We start from the raw sequence: 23,449 nt of genomic DNA on the forward strand, positions 1-23,449 counted from the left end.
CGACCGTACCGGTACTACTGGTGTCCAGTGGTAAAGCACAGGCATGGAAACGTAGAGATCGGTGGTTCGACCACGGTATCCTTAAGTCTGCCTTTAATCCAGCCGTCACCTCTAAATGATGTATAGATCCACGTTAGACTGCAAGCCTGTTTTCCTCGGTAGAATTACTAGTGTGGGTTAGAAACACGAAAGGTGCCTAAGCTGCGTCCAATAGAAAGACTTGCGTCACATAACGTTTTTATTATAAGATGTTGTTGTTGTTGTTGTTGTGGTCTTCAGTCCTGAGACTGGTTTGATGCAGCTCTCCATGCTACTCTATCCTGTGCAAGCTTCTTCATCTCCCAGTACCTACTGCAACCTACATCCTTCTGAATCTGCTTAGTGTATTCATCTCTTGGTCTTCCTCTACGATTTTTACCCTCCACGCTGCCCTCCAATGCTAAATTTGTGATCCCTTGATGCCTCAGAACATGTCCTACCAACCGATCCCTTCTTCTAGTCAAGTTGTGCCACAAACTTCTCTTCACCCCAAACCTATTCAATACCTCCTCATTAGTTATGTGATCTACCCACCTTATCTTCGGCATTCTTCTGTAGTACCACATTTCGAAAGCTTCTATTCTCTTCTTGTCCAAACTGGTTATCGTCCATGTTTCACTTCCATACATGGCAACACTCCATACAAATACTTTCAGAAACGACTTCCTGACACTTAAATCTATACTCGATGTTAACAAATTTCTCTTCTTCAGAAACGATTTCCTTGCCATTGCCAGTCTACATTTTATATCCTCTCTGCTTCGACCATCATCAGTAATTTTACTCCCTAAATAGCAAAACTGCTTTACTACTTTAAGTGTCTCATTTCCTAATCTAATCCCCTCAGCCTCATCCGATTTAATTTGACTACATTCCATTATCCTCGTTTTGCTTTTGCTGATGTTCATCTTATATCCTCCTTTCAAGACACTGTCCATTCCGTTCAACTGCTCTTCCAAGTCCTTTGCTGTCTCTGACAGAATTACAATGTCAAAGTTTTTACTTCTTCTCCATGAATTTTAATACCTACTCCGAATTTTTCTTTTGTTTCCTTTACTGCTTGCTCAATATACAAGTTGAATAACATCGGGGAGAGGCTACAACCCTGTCTCACTCCTTTCCCAACCACTGCTTCCCTTTCATGCCCCTCGACTCTTATAACTGCCGTCTGGTTTCTGTACAAACGGTAAATAGCCTTTCGCTCCCTGTATTTTACCCCTGCCACCTTCAGAATTTGAAAGAGTATTCCAGTTGACGTTGTCAAAAGCTTTCTCTAAGTCTACAAATGCTAGAAACGTAGGTTTGCCTTTTCTTAATCTTTCTTCTAAGATAAGTCGTAAGGTTAGTATTGCCTCACGTGTTTCAACATTTCTACGGAATCCAAACTGATCTTCCCCGAGGTCCGCTTCTACCAGTTTTTCCATTCGTCTGTAAAGAATTCGCGTTAGTATTTTGCAGCTGTGACTTATTAAACTGATAGTTCGGTAATTTTCACATCTGTCAACACCTGCTTTCTTTGGGATTGGAATTATTATATTCTTCTTGAAGTCTGTGGGTATTTCGCCTGTCTCATACATCTTTCTCACCAGATGGTAGAGTTTTGTCATGACTGGCTCTCCCAAGGCCATCAGTAGTTCTAATGGAATGTTGTCTACTCCCGGGGCCTTGTTTTGGCTCAGGTCTTTCAGTGCTCTGTCAAACCCTTCACGCAGTATCTTATCTCCCATTTCATCTTCATCTACGTCCTCTTCCATTTCCATAATATTGTCCTCAAGTACATCGCCCTTGTATAAACCCTCTATATACTCCTTCCACCTTTCTGCCTTCCCTTCTTTGCTTACAACTTTCTTCATCATCTGCAGAGCTAGTTGGCATATAAACTTTTACTACTGTAGTAGGCATGGGCTTTGTGTCTATCTTGGCCACAATAATGCGTTCACTATGCTGTTTGTAGTAGCTAACCCGCACTCCTATTTTTTTATTCATTATTAAACCTACTCCTGCATTACCCCTATTTGATTTTGTATTTATAACCCTGTAATCACCTGACCAAAAGTCTTGTTCCACCTGCCACCGAACTTCACTAATTCCCACTATATCTAACTTTAACCTATCCATTTCCCTATTTAAATTTTCTAACCTACCTGCCCGGTTAAGGGATCTGACATTCCACGCTCCGATCCGTAGAATGCCAGTTTTCTTTCTCCTGATAACGACGTCCTCTTGAGTAGTCCCCGCCCGGAGATCCGAATGGGGGACTATTTTACCTCCGGAATATTTTACCCAAGAGGACGCCATCATCATTTAATCATACAGTAAAGCTGCATGACCTCGGCAAAAATTACGGCTGTAATTTCCCCTTGCTTTCAGCCGTTCGCAGTACCCGCACAGCAAGGCCGTTTTGGTTAGTGTTACAAAGCCAGATCAGTCAATCATCCAGACTGTTGCCCCTGCAACTACTGTAAAGGCTGCTGCCCCTCTTCAGGAACCACACGTTTGTCCGGCCTCTCAACAGATACCCCTCCGTTGTGGTTGCACCTACGGTACGGCCATCTGTATCGCTGAGGCACGCAAGCCGCCCCATCAACGGCATGGTCCATGGTTCATGGGGGGAGGTGTTGTGTGGTGGAGTGGCATCGACGCCAAGCTCTGTTCTAGCATTGACTGCGCCGCGAGAATGTCAGCTAACTGATTGCTCTGAAGTTCGTCTTCTCGAAGGTTTGCTTTCGCAATTGATGCCGATCGTTATAGATCTGTCATGAGTTAGCGCTTCGGTTTCCCGAATTGTGATTTGTGATCCATTGTTGCAGTTCAGGTTTTCGGCGTCTCTAACTCCGCGAGCGACATGTGTCAACAATCTCAGCGGTGCCTTGGTGCTTCTCCAGAACTCGATGACGACACCGCGGACGTTTCTGAGCTCTTGTAACGACCGCATCTGTATACTTGTTACAGATCTCTCCCACACAACGGCCGCCCAGTAGCTTGGATTACAGGAGTGCGCTGAACCGGGCTGAGAACGACGCGAACAATGCAGGGCAAGTCCTGTACTACAGGCATCAGCTATCTCGGTAATATAGAGGGCACTACAGAACGTCACTGAACTACACCAAGTTAAGACAATTTTACATGGCCAGAAAAATTACATATTGCCGATGCTGAATCCCGACAATGTTGTTCGGCATCACTGCAGCCACACGAATTGCAGTCTCGTGTATAACCGGCAACTGTTGCCTCACAATGTTTGCGGCAAATCATTTCCGGGACCACGCTTCGGTTTTTAACTGCTGGAGATTCGTGCAAAGGATTTATGTACCTTTTTAAAGCGCGCTATTTGTCAATAAGCGTCTAGGTACCAGAAGTACGCAGTGCTTTGGTAGGACTGAAGGCTTAGATTATGGTACTGGTAAGTTTTAAATAAGAATATACTTATTTATGTTTTCTGTTCATCAGCACTCAACGCTATTTACACTATCAGTTTCTGCTTCACACACGTCTCGAAATAGTGTGAAACTCATGGCACCAAATGCAAACCGTGTGAATGAAAAGTCACCTGCGCTTACACTCTTCCTACGAAGCTTCTGTGCCTCGCGTATGACATGGGGTCGGAGACTTCGGAAATTTTTATTTGTTTCATCAAGCGTAATTTCGAACTTATCGGCAGCAGCTTGCCAACAGTTCTCTTTCAGACTGCGATCTTTGTATAACATTACTTTTCCACGTCCCACAGCTCTCGCCGCTGATGCATTGCATTTGTGAAAGCCATAGTTGTCTCGTTTGTCTGCTTCTCCATGCTGCCCACAACAAACCCACAAACAAAATAAGTGGATGTAGCCTATGTATGCACGCAAACTTTCTAACAGAGTCGTAACGATATTGTTTTCGCTCAAACACACGACTGCAGCGTTGTCTGTGTGAGAAGTAGGAAACCGAGAAGAGAGCGAGAGAGAAGCATATATGGAGGAGGACAGGGACAGATACTGCTTTGTAGTACATAATATTCTCCGCCTTCTTGGATACACCGGCAACATCGCAACAATACGGCGGAAACTACTTTAAACAGAAGCGAAACAACGCAGTTTTTGCTCAGAAACTATCAGACACGTGACTGCAGCGCTGTCGGTGATAGAAGTAGGAAACAAGAGTGAGAGCGAGAGTGAAGTATTTATGGAGAACGACAAGGATAGATATTGCCCTGCGATACAAAATGTTCTCCACCCTTTGTGGATACACCGGAAACTCTTGCAGTACGTGGGCAACAACCTGAAAGTCTCCGACGTCAGCAATATTGCCCGTCCATACTGAAAAATTGCCGTCCATTGCACCCATATTGCAGCAATATTGACGGCAGCGCTATTGACGGCAAATATTGCCGTAAATTATGACCTATGTGAACGCACCTTCAGCGATCTTAGCGATATGGTTCAAATGGCTCTGAGCACTATGGGACTTAACATCGATGGTCATCAGTCCCCTAGAACTTAGAATTACTTAAACCTAACTAACCTAAGGACATCACACACATCCATGCCCGAGGCAGGATTCGAACCTGCGACCGCAGCGGTCACGCGGTTCCAGACTAAAACGCCTAGAACCGCACGGCCACACCGGCCGGCTCTTAGAGATAGGAGTTAATAGAACGTGAAGTATGAGAATTTCTTGTCGACGGTAGACAAAGTAATACAGGGCACAAGCATCTGTATGCAGCGCTGCCAGAGATGATACGCAGCTGCAGCCCTTTGCCCGAGTCACATTATCAAGTGTGGACTCTAACTGATAGGGCATTTTTGCTGCCAAACAGGCAGGGAGAGACGGACTGTGTAGCTCAAGAACGAAAATAAATATAGCTTCTTCACTAAGGGTGTAAAGGACAAATGACCAAGCTAACGCCATGCAGAGGCAATGCCTCAACTCCAAAGTCTGGGGGAACTGCTTGCGGTGCAGAGCTACTCTTGAAAAAATTGTATTTCCAGCAAAAGCGCAGGCGGAAAAAGATGTGTAAACAATATTCTGATTTTAGAAATACATTTGCTACACTGAGACCGTTAAGTTTCAGAAGTTTATCAAATAAAACACGTTATAGGAGTTTAGTTTTAAACTGACGTTAATGACTACGTAAGGCACCGAGTGTGACATATACTGCTAAAATGAAAGTTCTGCACCATTCTCACGAGTTGCTGTTCGCTTTAAATCTGGCGTTCGAAATACTCTATTGAGGCTAGGAAATCGCTACTTGCAGCTTTCTGTGTAATAAGGATAAAGCTTACTCTGCATTGTCAGCGCGATTCGGCAGAGTCCGCCATGTTTCCAATCGTGAACGGAACAATGCGGCTTGCGTGGACTGCTCGTTGTGTCAACATGCTGCGAAGGGACATTTCTAACAGGCGGTGGGCGCATTCTCAGTTTCTGCAGGGGAAGGCTGTCGGAACGTAAAGTTGCTCGCCTCAGCTACACTGCCTGGCAAAAAAGTGAAGCTGCGAGAAGGGGAGGAAGAAACAGTGAAACTTCAGGGACTGACAGTGTATGTGGTGTTATTTCAATAATTACAACAAAGAGTCAAATTTACGAAGAACTTTACGGTATGAGCCGACTTATCAGTAAGAGTTGGCAGTTGATGGTTGGAGTGCTGATACATTATCTGCGTATCCAGTAATGCTGGCAACTAATGGGTTATGCATGGGGATCATATCAACCGTGTCGCACCAAAAACAGCCTGAAGATGACGCACTGGTAGCGACAAAATAAAATAAAATCATAAGGACGGCTATAGGTGTCTATCTATTTGTCACGTTGTCAGTAAGACGTTGCACCCCATACGCGTGCCCTCATCCCCTTCCCTTCCCACGCCTCCGGCCTTTATTCATGCACCGATTCCGTTCCGAAGGGTGTCAAAGCCGTTGCATTCTCACCTGAAGCAAGCCGGCCCACAACCGTCGTAACGTCCTCGATATCGTAGATGCTGTCAGCGCAACGGAACTGACGTCCGAGTTGGTCCCACATGCGTCCTATTGGGGGCAGGTCTGGACGTCTTCCTGGCCACGGAAGTACCTCAACAACGCGCAGACAGTTCACGAAGACACTTGTCGCGTCAACGAGCATTGTCCTGTTAAAAAATAGCACGACTAATCTGTTGCACCCGAGGTAACACATGAGGACGGAGATTGTCCGCGACGTACCGTTGTGCCACCAGAGTTATCTCTGTCACTATCAGCCGTGACCCGAAGTCACGACGCCAGCACACCATGACGCCACGAGCAACTCCAAAACATTGGAAGAATGGGACCCCTCTCCAGGTCGCCGCGCCGGCCGCTGTGACCGAGCGGTTCTAGGCGCTTCAGCCCGGAACCGCGCTGCTGCTACAGTCGCAGGTTCGAATCCTGCCTTGGGCATGGATGTGTGTGATGTCAAATGGTTCAAATGGCTCTGAGCCCTAGAACTTAAAACTACTTAAACCTAACTAAACTAAGGACACCATACACATCCATGTCCGAGGCAGGATTCGAAACTGCGACCGTAGCGGTCGCGCAGTTCCAGACTGAAGCGCCTAGAACCGCTCGACCACAACTGTGTGTGCTGTCCTGAGGTTAGTTAGGTTTAAGTAGTTCTAAGTGTAGGGGACTGATGACCTCATACGTTAAGTCCCATAGTGCTTAGAGCCATTTGAATCATGTCGCCGCCATACTCGCCCGTAATGGCCATCCAGCGTAGCCGGCAACCTCAGTTCGTCATTGAACACAGCGCGACACCATTCATCAGCTGTCGACACTTCCCGATCGAGGCACCACTTTAAACGCAGCAGTTTATGCTGTGGTAATAATGGTGAAACTTCCCCTCTGAATATAAAGAACGACTGTGCTGGTAAAACTTCTACGTTACTTTATTTTTAAACTCCAGAGTGAAACGGAACGTACTGAGACTGTTTCCTCTTTACTTATTCTGATCATTTCTAAACGGACACACAATATCTTTGCGCAACGCAATCTGACTTAATACCTACAAAAGAACAGCCCTTACTAACAATAACCTATACCCTTCATGAATCACTTACCTCACAAAAATCTTCGTTACTCGAACTACTGCAATACAGCGAGCGCCAATACTGCCTGCTAAATAAAAGATTCTAACTACTGAAGGCACTGACTAGTGATACGCATATAGTTAACAAATGAAAGACTTTGATAGAGAACACACAATGTATTTACCGTAGTAGTGTTCAAAAGTCATTATATAAATTCTTGACATTTATTTTGACAAATTTCCTTTTTCTGACGGACACACGTCCAGATCGTCCGCTCATATTAACATCTCAAAACTCTGGCGTCTCTCTCCCCACATCTACCACTGCTGGCCGCTCAACTCCAACTGCCCAACGCTACGGACTGTTAACATCCAACTGCCCAACACTACACAGGCGAAAAACTTCCAACAATGGGTCCAACCAGCCACAGACTGCACACAGCGCAGTCATCGATTTTAATACAGAGCGCTACGTGGAGTTACCAACATAAAAACCTAAACAGCCTACTTATAATGGCAGCCTAAGCACAGAACAGTAACTCCCAGGTCAGTGTCTGCTAGTATCCGACCAATGGTGCAGAATGACACACAATGGTTCAAAGAACTTATTACTTATTCTCCGATGGCAGGTGCACATGTGAATGGGTTACGATGCGATTGGTTCACAATACAGCGATCCTCCGTGTAGTGGTCAGACATGATTGCCCGCAACCTTTACGACTACTAAACGTACCGCCATGTTCCCAAGCAGTTCTTATTGGGCCACTGTTACATCAAAATGTACGACATATCTAGGTAGTGCGTCACTTTATCTGCTCGCCAAATAGAGATTCACAACAATACTACTACTACTACTACTACTACTACTACTACTACTACTACAACTACAACAACTACTACTACTATCTTGGTTGTGTCTGATCCTCCATTCCCCTGTATCTGCATCCAGAACCGGACCTAAGATCTTCCGAAGCACTTTTCTCTCAAAAAACGAGGAGCTTATGGAAGTCCTGTTTCCGGATACTCCATGTCTCACAGCCATATAGAACAACAGGCTGGATCAGGGTTTTGTACAGTCGAATCCTGAACAGTCTGGAGAGATCTGGACCGAAACAGTTGTGCTAGGCTGTGGTAATATCGGTTTCCTGCTTGTATTCTGGTATTGATCTCTGCTTCATATGGCGAGTTCTCAGTGAAAAGTGCCCCTAGGTATTTGAATTCATGCACTCTCTTGTAGGACTGGTCCCCAACCTACAGTGATTGTAGATGACCAGCAGGCTGACAATGACCACGTGTCATAACGAGGTACTCTGTCTTGGCTTCGTTTATGTTTAGCCCAAATTTGTTGGCAGCCTCCTTTACTGCTTTGGTCATTTGCTCCAACTCCTCTTCTGACCTAGGGAGTAAACAGATGTCGTCTGCATAGGCAAAGTACGCCAGTCTCTTTCCTTCTATTTCAATCCCTTCTTTCTCTTGCAGGGTCTCACGTACGATCTTCTCGAGGGCAAATTTGAACAAGATAATTCTGTCTGACAGGCGTGCGCGGCATCTCCGTGTCCTTCACAGTAATCACTCAACATCTGACGCTGTCCATGCACGTTATACATCTACCGGCCTCGGTAACAGCACACGACACAAACACTATTAATGAATTCTTGTCAGCTATTCTACCTGACAGAGAATTGCAACTCAAATCATTTACATACCCGCCAGTGCTGTGTACGAAGTTACACTGATATCCGATCATGTCTTCTGAGTGTCTTGTATTTTTGTCAAGCAGTGCATGTCATTAAAGCATTCAGTCGCTATAGTGAGACATGAAACATGGAAGATCTCGCCCTTAGTGATCGCTCGCTGTCAATAACACCAGTTGAGCGTTACCTACAGATTATAGCAAATACGATGACGAAAAAAACTCCGACCCCAAAAAATAATTAGTGTAGAGTAATGAAACTTTGAGAATACATTTGTCTAGATAATACCGGGTGATCAAAACGTCAGTATAAATTTGAAAACTGAATAATGGCTCTGAGCACTATGGGACTTAACATCTATGGTCATCAGTCCCCTAGAACTTAGAACTACTTAAACCTAACTAACCTAAGGACATCACACAACACCCAGCCATCACGAGGCAGAGAAAATCCCTGACCCCGCCGGGAATCGAACCCGGGAACCCGGGCGTGGGAAGCGAGAACGCTACCGCACGACCACGAGATGCGGGCAAAACTGAATAAATCACGGAATAATGTAGATACAGAGGTACAAATTGACACACATGCTTGGAATGACATGGGGTTTTATTAGAACCGGAAAAAAACAAAATTTCAAAAAAGTCCGACAGATAGCGCTTCATTTGATCAGAATAGAAATAATTAGCATAACAAAGGAAGACAAAGCAAAGATGATGTTCTTTACAGGAAATGCTCAATATGTCTACCATCATTCCTCAAAAATAGCTGTAGTCGAGGAAAAATGTTGTGAACAGCACTGTAAAGCATGTACGGAGTTATGGTGAGGCATTGGCGTCGGATGTTGTATCTTTATCACGATACACTTGCGACTCCAGGTATCCCCAAAGCCAATAATCGCACGGACTGAGGTCTGGGGACCTGGAACGCCAAGCATGACGAAAGTGGCGGCTGAGCACACGATCATCACCAAACGACACGCGCTGGGGTGGAGCGCCATCCTGCATTTTGGTTCTAATAAAACCCCATGTCATTCCACGCATGAGTGTCAATTTTTACCTCTTTACATTATTCCGTGATTTATTAAGTTTTAAAATCTACACTCCTGGAAATGGAAAAAAGAACACATTGACACCGGTGTGTCAGATCCACCATACTTGCTCCGGACACTGCGAGAGGGCTGTACAAGCAATGATCACACGCACGGCACAGCGGACACACCAGGAACCGCGGTGTTGGCCGTCGAATGGCGCTAGCTGCGCAGCATTTGTGCACCGCCGCCGTCAGTGTCAGCCAGTTTGCCGTGGCATACGGAGCTCCATCGCAGTCTTTAACACTGGTAGCATGCCGCGACAGCGTGGACGTGAACCGTATGTGCAGTTGACGGACTTTGAGCGAGGGCGTATAGTGGGCATGCGGGAGGCCGGGTGGACGTACCGCCGAATTGCTCAACACGTGGGGCGTGAGGTCTCCACAGTACATCGATGTTGTCGCCAGTGGTCGGCGGAAGGTGCACGTGCCCGTCGACCTGGGACCGGACCGCAGCGACGCACGGATGCACGCCAAGACCGTAGGATCCTACGCAGTGCCGTAGGGGACCGCACCGCCACTTCCCAGCAAATTAGGGACACTGTTGCTCCTGGGGTATCGGCGAGGACCATTCGCAACCGTCTCCATGAAGCTGGGCTACGGTCCCGCACACCGTTAGGCCGTCTTCCGCTCACGCCCCAACATCGTGCAGCCCGCCTCCAGTGGTGTCGCGACAGGCGTGAATGGAGGGACGAATGGAGACGTGTCGTCTTCAGCGATGAGAGTCGCTTCTGTCTTGGTGCCAATGATGGTCGTATGCGTGTTTGGCGCCGTGCAAGTGAGCGTCACAATCAGGACTGCATACGACTGAGGCACACAGGGCCAACACCCGGCATCATGGTGTGGGGAGCGATGTCCTACACTGGCCGTACACCACTGGTGATCGTCGAGGGGACACTGAATAGTGCACGGTACATCCAAACCGTCATCGAACCCATCGTTCTATCATTCCTAGACCGGCAAGGGAACTTGCTGTTCCAACAGGACAATGCACGTCCGCATGTATCCCGTGCCACCCAACGTGCTCTAGAAGGTGTAAGTCAACTACCCTGGCCAGCAAGATCTCCGGATCTGTCCCCCATTGAGCATGTTTGGGACTGGATGAAGCGTCGTCTCACGCGGTCTGCACGTCCAGCACGAACGCTGGTCCAACTGAGGCGCCAGGTGGAAATGGCATGGCAAGCCGTTCCACAGGACTACATCCAGCATCTCTACGATCGTCTCCATGGGAGAATAGCAGCCTGCATTGCTGCGAAAGGTGGATATACACTGTACTAGTGCCGACATTGTGCATGCTCTGTTGCCTGTGTCTATGTGCCTGTGGTTCTGTCAGTGTGATCATGTGATGTATCTGACCCCAGGAATGTGTCAATAAAGTTTCCCCTTCCTGGGACAATGAATTCACGGTGTTCTTATTTCAATTTCCAGGAGTGTATACTGACTTTTTGATCACCCGGTATATTTAAATGATTAACTTCGCAAGATTACAGGTTAAAAAAAGCGCAAGGAAAGCCATTGTAAAAGTGAAATGCTGTAATCGCCAGAATATTGAGAGCAGGCATCCAAACGTGCATGCAATGTGCAATGTGTTGTACAGGTCCCAGATGTCAATTTGAGGGATGAGTTCCATGCCTGTTGCACTTGGTTGGCCAATACAGGGACTTTTAATGCTGGATGTGGATGACGCTGGTGTTGTCGTTCGATGATGCCCCATATATGCTCGCTTGGAGACAGATCTGATGACTTAGTACGCCAAGCTAACGTGTCTACTTTCTGTAGAGCTTGTTGGGTTACAGCAGCGACATGTGGGCAAGCGTTATCCTGTTGGAAAACACCCCCTGTAATGCTGTTCACGAATAACAGCCCAACAGGTCGAATCACCAGATTGACGTACAAATTTGCAATTAATCACGAAAGAACTTCAGTTGTCATACGAAATCGCACCCCAAACCTTAAGTCCAGATTTAGATTCAGTGTGTCCAGGCCGCACATAGGTTGGTTGCGGGCGCTCACGTGGCCTCTTCGCACCAACACACGGCCGTCACTAGCACCGAACCACAACCAGATTTCATCAAAAAGCACAACAGACCTCCATTCTGCCCTCCAACGATATCTCGCTTGACACAATTGAACTCGGAAACGGCGGTGGTTTGGTGTCAGTGAAATACACACTACAGTGCATCTGGCTGGGGGCTGTCCTTTAAGTAACAGTTCGTCGTGTCACTGTGGTGACAACAGCTGCTCGATTTGCTGCTGAAGATGCAGTGCGATGCACCACAGCCATGCGCCGAACACGACCGTCTTCCATTCGGTAGTACCACGTGGCCGTCTGCAGCCGTGTCTTCTTGTGAAAGTACATTCTCATGACCACCTCTGCTAGCAATCCTGTATCGTTTCTACATTCCTGCTAAGTCTTTTTGCAGTATCGTAGAAGGAACATCCAGGTTCTCGTAGCCCTATTACACATTCAAACTCATTCAGACTCAGTGAGATGTTGATAATAGCGACTTTGTCGCCGTGAAGACATTCTTGCCTAACATCAACTCACTTCGTCCAGTCTCAAAGGTAACTAACGCTCAGGACCGTTACAGAGCATGTTGTTGTTGTTGTTGTTGTTGTTGTTGTTGTTGTGGTCTTCAGTCCTGAGACTGGTTTGATGCAGCTCTCCATGCTACTCTATCCTGTGCAAGCTTCTTCATCTCCCAGTACCTACTGCAACCTACATCCTTCTGAATCTGCTTAGTGTATTCATCTCTTGGTCTTCCTCTATGATTTTTACCCTCCACGCTGCCCTCCAATAATAATTGGTGATCCCTTGATGCCTCAGAGCATGTCCTACCAACCGATCCCTTCTTCTAGTTAAGTTGTGCCACAAACTTCTCTTCTCCCCAATCCTATTCAATACCTCCTCATTAGTTATGTGATCTACCCTCTAATCTTCAGCATTCTTCGGTAGCATCACATTTCGAAAGCTTCTATTCTCTTCTTGTCCAAACTAGTTATCGTCCATGTTTCACTTCCATACATGGCTACGCACCATACAAATACTTTCAGGAACGACTTCCTGACACTTAAATCAATACTCTATGTTAACAAATGTCTCTTCTTCAGAAACGCTTTCCTTGCCATTGGCAGCCTACATTTTATATCCTCTCTACTTCGACCATCATCTGTCATTTTGCTCCCCAAATAGCAAAACTCCTTTACTACTTTCAGTGTCTCATTTCCTAATCTAATTCCCTCAGCATCACCCGACTTAATTCGACTACATTCCATTATCCTCGTTTTGCTTTTGTTGATGTTCATATTATACCCTCCTTTCGTGACACTGTCCATTCCGTTCAATTGCTCTTCCAAGTCCTTTGCTGTCTCTGACAGAATAACAATGTCATCGGCGAACCTCAAAGTTTTTTTTCTTGTCCACGGATTTTAATACCTACTCCGAATTTTTCTTCTGTTTCCTTCACTGCTTGTTCAATATACAGACTGAACAACATCGGGGATAGGCTACAACCCTGTCTCACTCCCTTCCTAACCACTGCTTCTCTTTCGTGCCCCTCGACTCTTATAACTGCCATCTGGTTTCTGTGCAAATTGTAAATAGCCTTTCGCTCCCTGTATTTTACCCCTACCACCTTCAGAATTTGAAAGAGAGTATTCCAGTCAACATTGTCAAAAGCTTTCTCTAAGTCTACAAATGCTAGAAACGTAGGTTTGCCTTTCCTTAAAGCAAATCTGATGCGCATTCACATAGTAGTACTACTAGCGACAGTCTTATGCGACTGGCACGAAATATGTGAATAGACATCATCTCTCAGACGGAGAATCGCACTTACCAACTTTTGTTTATCTCGCATAACTCCTTGTTTTTGAGATTTTTTTCCATCAGTGTATGTACGGCAAAAAAACCAGAATAATGCGCCGCTGCTTTTGGGGAGAACTGGGACGGCTGTGCAGACCCAAACAGTTGCAGTCATCTGCACATCATCACTGTCGCCTGTAGGTATCCACTACGAACATCAGCACAAACCTACCAGCAACGCGGTGCGCGAAGAAAGAGGACAAGGAAAACCTGGAATGGAACCTGGTTCAGTGGCGCAAGGTTCTCGTCAGTTGCGCGCCCAGAGGTTGTCTCATGGGTGATGATCGTTATGGTAGAGTAGTGTTGCGTTTGAACACGACTAACTTCTCTAGCAGTTAATGTCACAGTTCGAGGAATCTCTGATTCTTCTCGATCTTTCGATCGCCCTGCTAGCTGTTGACTTGTTCGTGCTGCAGTAGCTCTACGACGTGTAAAATTTGGGAATTTGTGGTATGGTGTTATGGGACCAAACTGCTGAGGTCTTCGGCCCCAAGCTTACACACTACTTAATCTAACTTAAAGTAACTTACGCTAACGACAACATACACACACACACACACACACACACACACACACACACACACACACACACACACACACACTATGCCCGAAGTGTCGGAAGTACCATGCGGCTTTTCGCGGATGATGCTGTAGTATACAGAGAAGTTGCAGCATTAGAAAATTGTAGCGAAATGCAGGAAGATCTGCAGCGGATAGGCACTTGGTGCAGGGAATGGCAACTGTCCCTTAACATAGACAAATGTAATGTATTGCGAATACATAGAAAGAAGGATCCTTTATTGTATGATTATATGATAGCGGAACAAACACTGGTAGCAGTTACTTCTGTAAAATATCTGGGAGTATGCGTACGGAACGATTTGAAGTGGAATGATCATATAAAATTAATTGTTGGTAAGGCGGGTACCAGGTTGAGATTCATTGGGAGAGTGCTTAGAAAATGTAGTCCATCAACAAAGGAGGTGGCTTACAAAACACTCGTTCGACCTATACTTGAATATTGCTCATCAGTGTGGGATCCGTACCAGATCGGTTTGACGGAGGAGATAGAGAAGATCCAAAGAAGAGCGGCGCGTTTCGTCACAGGGTTATTTGGTAACCATGATAGCGTTACGGAGATGTTTAATAAACTCAAGTGGCAGACTCTGCAAGAGAGGCGCTCTGCATCGCGGTGTAGCTTGCTCGCCAGGTTTCGAGAGGGTGCGTTTCTGGATGAGGTATCGAATATATTGGTTCCCCCTACTTATACCTCCCGAGGAGATCACGAATGTAAAATTAGAGAGATTAGAGCGCGCACGGAGGCTTTCAGACAGTCGTTCTTCCCGCGAACCATACGCGACTGGAACAGGAAAGGGAGGTAATGACAGTGGCACGTAAAGTGCCCTCCGCCACACACCGTTGGGTGGCTTGCGGAGTATAAATGTAGATGTAGATGTAGATGTTGGGAGGACTCTAACCTCCGACGGGTGCAGCCGCACGGACCATGACAAGGCGCCCTAGATCGCGTGGCTACTGCGCGCAACGATGTGTCTTAGCGATTTAATGCACTGTAGATTTTAATAACAAAATAACTGTGAAACACGGACTGAAATATGTTCTAGGATGCAGGTCATATGTAACGACAACAACCAATAAAAAAAAATAAACACATTGAGTAACAAGTTACTGATGTCAGAAGAGGCCTATCTTCCACTTGTCTGGGTATGTAAACGAATTGCTCGAGCGTCCTATACATAGTAGGAAAGTGATCTACAGAACGCCATTTCTTCTGAGCGCTTTATCGGTCCGCATTGTCTTTTTTTTTTTTTTTTTTTACTGAGGGTTACTGTGCAGCAGCAGTTCTCAGCGCTACATAGGTGTGTTATAAATATTTCTACGTCATAAAGCCAGTCCCCATTGTTCCTTACTGCTCCAGCAAGATGACGCAACAGCCGACATTGCACGTCTTTCCATGGGAGTCCTGAATGAAATGTTTGCAGGCAGCTTTATTTCTCGCTTTGGGGATATCAACTGACCTGCTCGTTCTGCCTGCCTGACAGCAACTGACTATTTTTTGTGGGGGTTACCTAAGGAGATTATGGCCAACGCCCAACCAGTATCAACGAGTTGAAAGTTCGAACTCGTCAGTACATTCAGGAGATATCGAACGACATGTTCCGGCGAGATAAATTATTTCTTTCAGACAGACTGCACGAATGTGTTATTTATCACGATGGTCACTTACCACAAGTAATTTTCAAGAAATAGTAATAGACACTAGTTCTCCATAAGAAAGACAATGTATCTTTATCAAAACATATATATTTGTAATATCCCATGAATTATTTTATTTTCTGCCGCAGCCCTTATATCCATACGTACCGGTACTGTATTTGAACTCTTTCTGAAAAAATTTTCGGATACAAAACGAGTTTGTGCAGTCAATACCTTTTCCTCCTGTTTTTTTTTTTACGAATTGTCAAATTTTAAGCACTCACAGCTTCTTGTGGCTAGTCGTAATTTCTCGTGTATAGCTTGCTCTCACGTGACTGTTCGAGCGGACCCGATACTGAATCGAGCGCTGCTGCGTACCGAAATACACTCCTGGAAATTGAAATAAGAACACCGTGAATTCATTGTCCCAGGAAGGGGAAACTTTATTGACACATTCCTGGGGTCAGATACATCACATGATCACACTGACAGAACCACAGGCACATAGACACAGGCAACAGAGCATGCACAATGTCGGCACTAGTACAGTGTATATCCACCTTCCGCAGCAATGCAGGCTGCTATTCTCCCATGGAGACGATCGTAGAGATGCTGGATGTAGTCCTGTGGAACGGCTTGCCATGCCATTTCCACCTGGCGCCTCAGTTGGACCAGCGTTCGTGCTGGACGTGCAGACCGCGTGAGACGACGCTTCATCCAGTCCCAAACATGCTCAATGGGGGACAGATACGGAGATCTTGCTGGCCAGGGTAGTTGACGTACACCTTCTAGAGCACGTTGGGTGGCACGGGATACATGCGGACGTACATTGTCCTGTTGGAACAGCAATTCCCTTGCCGATCTAGGAATGGTAGAACGATGGGTTCGATGACGGTTTGGATGTACCGTGCACTATTCAGTGTCCCCTCGACGATCACCAGTGGTGTACGGCCAGTGTAGGAGATCGCTCCCCACACCATGATGCCGGGTGTTGGCCCTGTGTGCCTCGGTCGTATGCAGTCCTGATTGTGGCGCTCACCTGCACGGCGCCAAACACGCATACGACCATCATTGGCACCAAGGCAAAAGAGACTCTCATCGCTGAAGACGACACGTCTCCATTCGTCCCTCCATTCACGCCTGTCGCGACACCACTGGAGGCGGGCTGCACGATGTTTGGGCGTGAGCGGAAGACGGCCTAACGGTGTGCGGGACCGTAGCCCAGCTTCATGGAGACGGTTGCGAATGGTCCTCGCCGATACCCCAGGAGCAACAGTGTCCCTAATTTGCTGGGAAGTGGCGGTGCGGTCCCCTACGGCACTGCGTAGGATCCTACGGTCTTGAAGTGCATCCGTGCGTCGCTGCGGTCCGGTCCCAGGTCGACGGGCACGTGCACCTTCCGCCGACCACTGGCGACAACATCGATGTACTGTGGAGACCTCACGCCCCACGTGTTGAGCAATTCGGCGGTACGTCCACCCGGCCTCCCGCATGCCCACTATACGCCCTCGCTCAAAGTCCGTCAACTGCACATACGGTTCACGTCCACGCTGTCGCGGCATGCTACCAGTGTTAAAGACTGCGATGGAGCTCCGTATGCCACGGCAAACTGGCTGACACTGACGGCGGCGGTGCACAAATGCTGCGCAGCTAGCGCCATTCGACGGCCAACACCGCGGTTCCTGGTGTGTCCGCTGTGCCGTGCGTGTGATCATTGCTTGTACAGCCCTCTCGCAGTGTCCGGAGCAGGTATGGTGGGTCTGACACACCGGTGTCAATGTGTTCTTTTTTCCATTTCCAGGAGTGTATTTCGCGTCCTTTCGAAGACGAGTGTCGTTTGCGCAGTCATAGTAGAGTGCGGAGCATCAGAGCCCGTATCAAGCATTGGAGTCACACGGTTTCAGCAGGAAGCTTGGTCAATTGTGTGTTTCGTAGTCGCAGGAACCCGCCTGGTACACTATGCGACCCCAGTTCGCCAGCCGTCAAGCAGGCTAAGTTAGAACGACTCGACTCTCTTCCGGACAGCGCGACAACGACGACCCAAGAATGTTGCAGCGCAGGGAGTGGAGCAGCATAGCGCTGCAGGTTATGGAGAAGCACATACCGATTCCACAGACGTGCAAGTATGTACACTTTCTAACCGACTGCCTTTATTTTGTTAGTGTTTTGTTTTTATTTTGCAGTCATGCTGCGTTTTTAATCTCACATGTCTCGTTCTTTCGCTCACTGGTTCCATTGAATCTAAGCCCATACGAGTTTCTAGACATGCAGATGGTGCAAAATTCTACTCTGCTTTTGAGCAGTTTAACGCTGCATTCCCGGCGCACATTGCGTGCTCTGTCACTACCTGCTGGATTAAGGACATGTTGTCCAGGAAACCAGCGAGTCCCAGTGAAGTTTTTACGTTGCTTCCCACAAACGTCCAGGAGTTCCAACCTCTTCTTCTTCTTTCGAATAACCGATTTGGAGGGTACGATGAATCAACTTTGCCTACTCTTCATTGTATTACATTTCCTTAGTTTCCAAATTTCCTTCATCCTTTTAGTGTGTTGTTCCCTTTCTTATTGATTCCACTTTCGTCTAGTTATTTTCTTTCTCTCTTGAAATTCTGCCTTTTGAACTGCCTTTCTGAAATGTTTTCTGTTTCCTATTGTGTCTATTGTAATTCCTGCGCATTCCATGTCCTTTTCAGTCTCCATGAACCATGCGGGCTTGGATTTGTAGGTATTGAGTAATTTGAATATCCGCTTGGTTAGTCTGTTGTTATCCATTCTGAATATATGTCCAAAAAACTGTTGTCTTCTCTTCCTCAATACATCAGTTAGTTTTTCAGTTTTCAAGTATAGTTCTCTGGTTGGTCTTAACCTGTATTCAGCATTATCGTTTCTTTTAGCTCCCAGTATTTTCCTTAAAATTCTTCTTTAGACCTTCTCTAGTTTCTCAAGATCTCCATTTCTTGTTAGTTTAAGCGTTTCTGCCGCATGCAGAGCTTCAGATCTGGCCACTGTTTGGTAGTGTCTTAATTTCGTATTCCAGGACAAGGATTTTTGTTATAAACGTTTTTGGTCATATGAAACACTCTTTCCATTTTGTGCACTCTAGTTTCTATAGCTGTCTTATTTTGCATTGTATGTAATCCACTCTCCTAGGTATTTAAAGGAATCTGTTTTGTGTATTGTATTGTTGTCAACTGCACTATTTTGAGGAGAATCACATGCTCGACCTGCAGTTTGTAGACCTATGACAGAGAAAATGCATAACTACACTCAGACGCGGTTCACACATTCAATATCTGTTTTCACAGAACTTCATTTAGCAGTACTCACTAAGCACTATTTTTAGCAAACAGAGTTTTGCATCCCCTGCAAAGCGGAAAATATTAGTCCTACAGAAAGAATAAATAGGAGCTGTTTTGTAAAAAATTTAATTTTTCATTTCGTACTGCGAAATGTTTCTGCTAAAAGCCACGGTTTTCGGGTTATTCAGTCAGAAAACAAAAAGTGACCTTTAAACGACGCCTCATCGTCATGCTGACATCCCGCAGATAGGGATTTTTAGTGTGTCCTTCATCACACTCCCTTATACTACTCTACGAAGCTTTGCGACTACACCTAGAAAGCCTTAGTCAGACTTATCCTACCTTGTAAATGCCTGAATTTCCGCTCCACCACTCACTCCAAAGCCGAACTCTTTCATATTTCCTACAATTCCCGCAAACTTCGGCTCACGATGCAATAATTTCATCCATTCTTACCAGCCCTCGTACCCTGCTACGTTATCCATATCCTGTCCCAACGCAACGTTAATCATCTCCCTGACCACGAAATCCACCCAGAAGTTAGCCATTCTTCCAAATGTAACAGAATTCTCATTTTCCTCTCCGAATCAGAACTCATTTTCTCGTCACTCTTCTCCCTCCCTTCCTACAGCTTAATTCGGTGTCCTTCACCCAGTGTGTTTCGTCCCATTTTCTCCCAAAACACTCCAAAAAAAACATACCGCTGACACTCCAATCATGAAGGGAAATTGGCTTTTATCTTTTGAGAAGTTGAAGGAAGTCATCGATACTTTAACCAATAAATTTCATGTCAGTCAAGATGTTTTCTGTTTTAAAATCACATTTATATATTTTTTAAATCTCTCTGCCTAATGAGCGGATGCATTACCCCTGAAAGCTCACCACCGTACCATATAGCAAATGGACGAAACAACAATAAAGGATACGCAGTGCTTGACAAAAGAAAGTGAAGCAGGAAAGGAAACTAAACTTCTACGGAATGAGAAGGTATGTGATGTTATTTGAGTGATTACAAATCCGAGTACAATTTACAAACTTCAGCAATATAAGTCCACTTATGACGTTGCACTCCGTATGGCCTCGATGTATGCATAATTCATTTGGGAAGAGTGTCATGAAGCCTATCGTAACTGGTCCTTGCTGTCATGGGTAATGGCACTGCGACAGTTTATATATGAGCTGGTGCCCCATGTTCTATTGGGGACAGATCTCCAGATCCTGTTGTCCACAGGAGGACCCCAACATACGGAAAGTTCATGGACACTTGTGCCATGTTTGCACGAGCACTGTCCTGTTGAAAAATGGACTCACGATACTGCCGCATGAAAGACAGCACATGAGGATGCCGGATGTCCGTTAAGTACAGCAGTGCTACCAGAATTCTGTCAGTCATTACCAGCCATGGCCTTAAGCCATAACCGATGGCTCCTCCTCACACCACGACACCAGGAGTAACACCGCTCCGTCTCTCCAAAACATTGGAGGAACGGGACCTCTCCCAAGGTAGCTCCCATACTCGCTGACGGTCATCTGGTTTAGTGCAGAACAACGATTTAATACTGAACACAATCCGACGGCACTGCATCAGCAGCCCACGCTGCCGGTCATGACACCACTCCAGATCTAGCCGTTTGCGTTGTTGTGTTAACGACAGACTACACATGGGACGGTAATTGCCTAGTTCGACTGCCGATAGTCTCCCACCATCGGTGCAGGATGTCACAATGTTGCAGGGAGTCCATTAGTTGTTCACGGATGGCAGGCACTGATGTGAAGGCGTAGTTGTGTGCTTTGTGCACAACGTAGCGATCCTCCCTTGCAATACTCAGACATGGTCAATCGGAATCTTGACAACGAGTATGCTGCCCTCACACACCCATGCAGTCAAACACTGGGCCACTGTTACATACGAATGCTTCACAAACCTGGGTATTGCACAATTCAATCAGTTGATCAAATGGAGACACACGACGAGGCCTCTTTCAAACTTCGTTAGGTGCTGATAGCACTATCACACGAGTAACAAGCAACTTAGTGTCCGTCAGAGTTATCACTCAACGTCTGAAGCTGTTCAAGCCCTTGACATACTATACCAGGTCTGGTAACACAGAATTGCTACATTTACAATTTGTCATTGATATGTACGAAGTTACATTGACTTCCGACCACGTCTTCTGGGTCTTCACTTTCTTCATTGGGCAGTGAACATACAATGTGCAGATAGCCGGCCTTGTGGCCGAGCAGTTCTAGGCGCTTCAGTCTGGAACCGCGCTGCTGCTGCGGTCACAGGTTCGAATCCTGCCTCGGGCATGGATGTGTGTGATGTCCTTAGGTTAGTTAGGTTTAAGTAGTTCTAAGTCTAGGGGACTGATGACCTCAGATGTTAAGTCCCATAGCGCTTAGAGCCATTTGAACCATTTTTTGAATGTGCAAATAAATGGCACACGTGACAGTGAACCCCTTGGATTAAGGTGACATGATGACACCACAATGGATTATTGTTCACAGAAGCAACTCCCATTCCCATGATTATCAAAGAATCAGATGATAACCCTACAACCTGACAACAGTGGCTAATAATGGAAGGAATACAAAAAGTAGTCATATATCTTCAGGAGTGTTACAGTGCATTGATTTAATCTGTCACTGAAGACGTATAACCTACACTGGTGCATGGAGCAATCTAGTATCTTTATTGAAATAATGCACTATGGAGCTCTCTGTTACCCCAACGAAGTATGACACTTTTTGGCATCTTTTTGTGGTCATTAACTTCCATTTATAAATACTAGGGTGATATGAGCTGATACGCAAGTCACAAAGCTCATTACTTCTCGAGCGCTCTATTTCTGTTGCGCCAACGTCGAGTCATTTTCAGCATATCATAGACCAACGGAGGGCTCTGACGATAAACGCAACTGTTTCAAGACACCTTTCGGTCCATAGAGCATTACAAAGTAACCCATTTGTTTGCAGCGTGCAGCAAATTTCAGTTTCCATAGTTAGAGATTGAAAGCCAAGAAAAGCCACGATACTTACAGGAAGTCATTCAGAGTGAGGTCCGGCAGCTTCAAGGCACTGCGGTAGCCGGCGTATAGCCCCTCCAGTTGCTTGTAATACAGCTTCACCTGCAGCACAAACCAGACATAGCCTTTATTTTGGACTGTTGTCAATTCCACGAGCTGGGAGCAGTTTACATCACTGAAATTAGCCATTTGGTGCATGATGAGAAGGAAAGACAAAGCAGAAGACGGTGTCTTCACTTAAAACTTCCGGGCTGATGGGCCGTGGTCGAAGCATGAAACTCCCCCCTGACGTTTCGTCTGCGACTGCGGGAGACATCCTCGGAGATACAGCGGCGAACTCCGAGGATGTCTCCCGCAGTCGCAGACGAAACGTCAGGGGGGAGTTTTATACTTCGACCACGGCCCACCAGCCCGGAAGTTTTAAGTGTAGACAATACCGGCCGTGAAAGCTTACATTGTATGAGAAGACGGTGCTTCAATCGAAATGCGTAAATCCGGAGGAAAAGTTATACGAAACGAACGTGGAAAATTATTTACACAATGTTTGTGGGGAAAGACTGCTCCAGAAGGGGGGGGGGGGGGGAATCAAACAGCGAGGTCATCGATCCAATCAGATTAGGGAAGAATTGGGAAGGAAATCGGCCGTGCACTTTCAAAGGAACCATCGCGGCATTTGCCTTAAGAGATTTAGGGAAATCACGGAAAACCTAAATCAGGATTGCCAGGCACAGTTTCGAAAGGTCGTCCTCCCGAATGCGAGTCCAGCATGCTAAGCACTGCGCCACCTCGTTTGTGGGGACAATGCAATTGTTTCACTGGACTACGAAAGAGAACAGACTTCTGACAAAAAACTATCGATCAATCAATTTCCTTTCCTTAATGTACAAGATATTCACTAAAATCATTATCAACAGCATAGTAAAAAATTGCATTTCAGTCAAGCAAAGGCGTAAGCTGGCTTTAGAAACGAACACAGCTGACAACCATTTGCAAGTCGTGAATGAAATCAAACGCAAAAATCAGTATAAAACCTGTAAACCGCACCCCCAGATTCTTTAAAGCACCGCACTCCCGCGCATAAAAATTCACATCTCACGAACTGTGTGTGGTCCAAATCTATAATTATGCGGCTACATTCAGTGATGTACACTGAGGTCACAAAAGTCATGCGGTAGCGATATGCACATATATAATGGCAGTACATCTACATCTACAT

The 23,449-nt window shown here is 46.1% G+C and overlaps 1 protein-coding gene across 1 annotated transcript in view; it reads right to left on the reverse strand.

Annotated features, from left to right (window-relative positions):
• The window catches only part of LOC124621215 (putative phospholipase B-like 2), a 168,390-nt gene that overhangs the window by 90,709 nt on the left and 54,232 nt on the right, over positions 1–23,449 (reverse strand). Inside the window, exon 3 of the mRNA XM_047147125.1 lies at positions 22,247–22,335. Coding sequence (XP_047003081.1) covers positions 22,247–22,335 — 89 coding nt within the window. The remainder of the gene's footprint in view (positions 1–22,246; positions 22,336–23,449) is intronic.

Source organism: Schistocerca americana, chromosome 1 (genome assembly GCF_021461395.2).
Source record: "Schistocerca americana isolate TAMUIC-IGC-003095 chromosome 1, iqSchAmer2.1, whole genome shotgun sequence".
NCBI classification, from domain to species: Eukaryota; Metazoa; Arthropoda; class Insecta; order Orthoptera; family Acrididae; genus Schistocerca; species Schistocerca americana.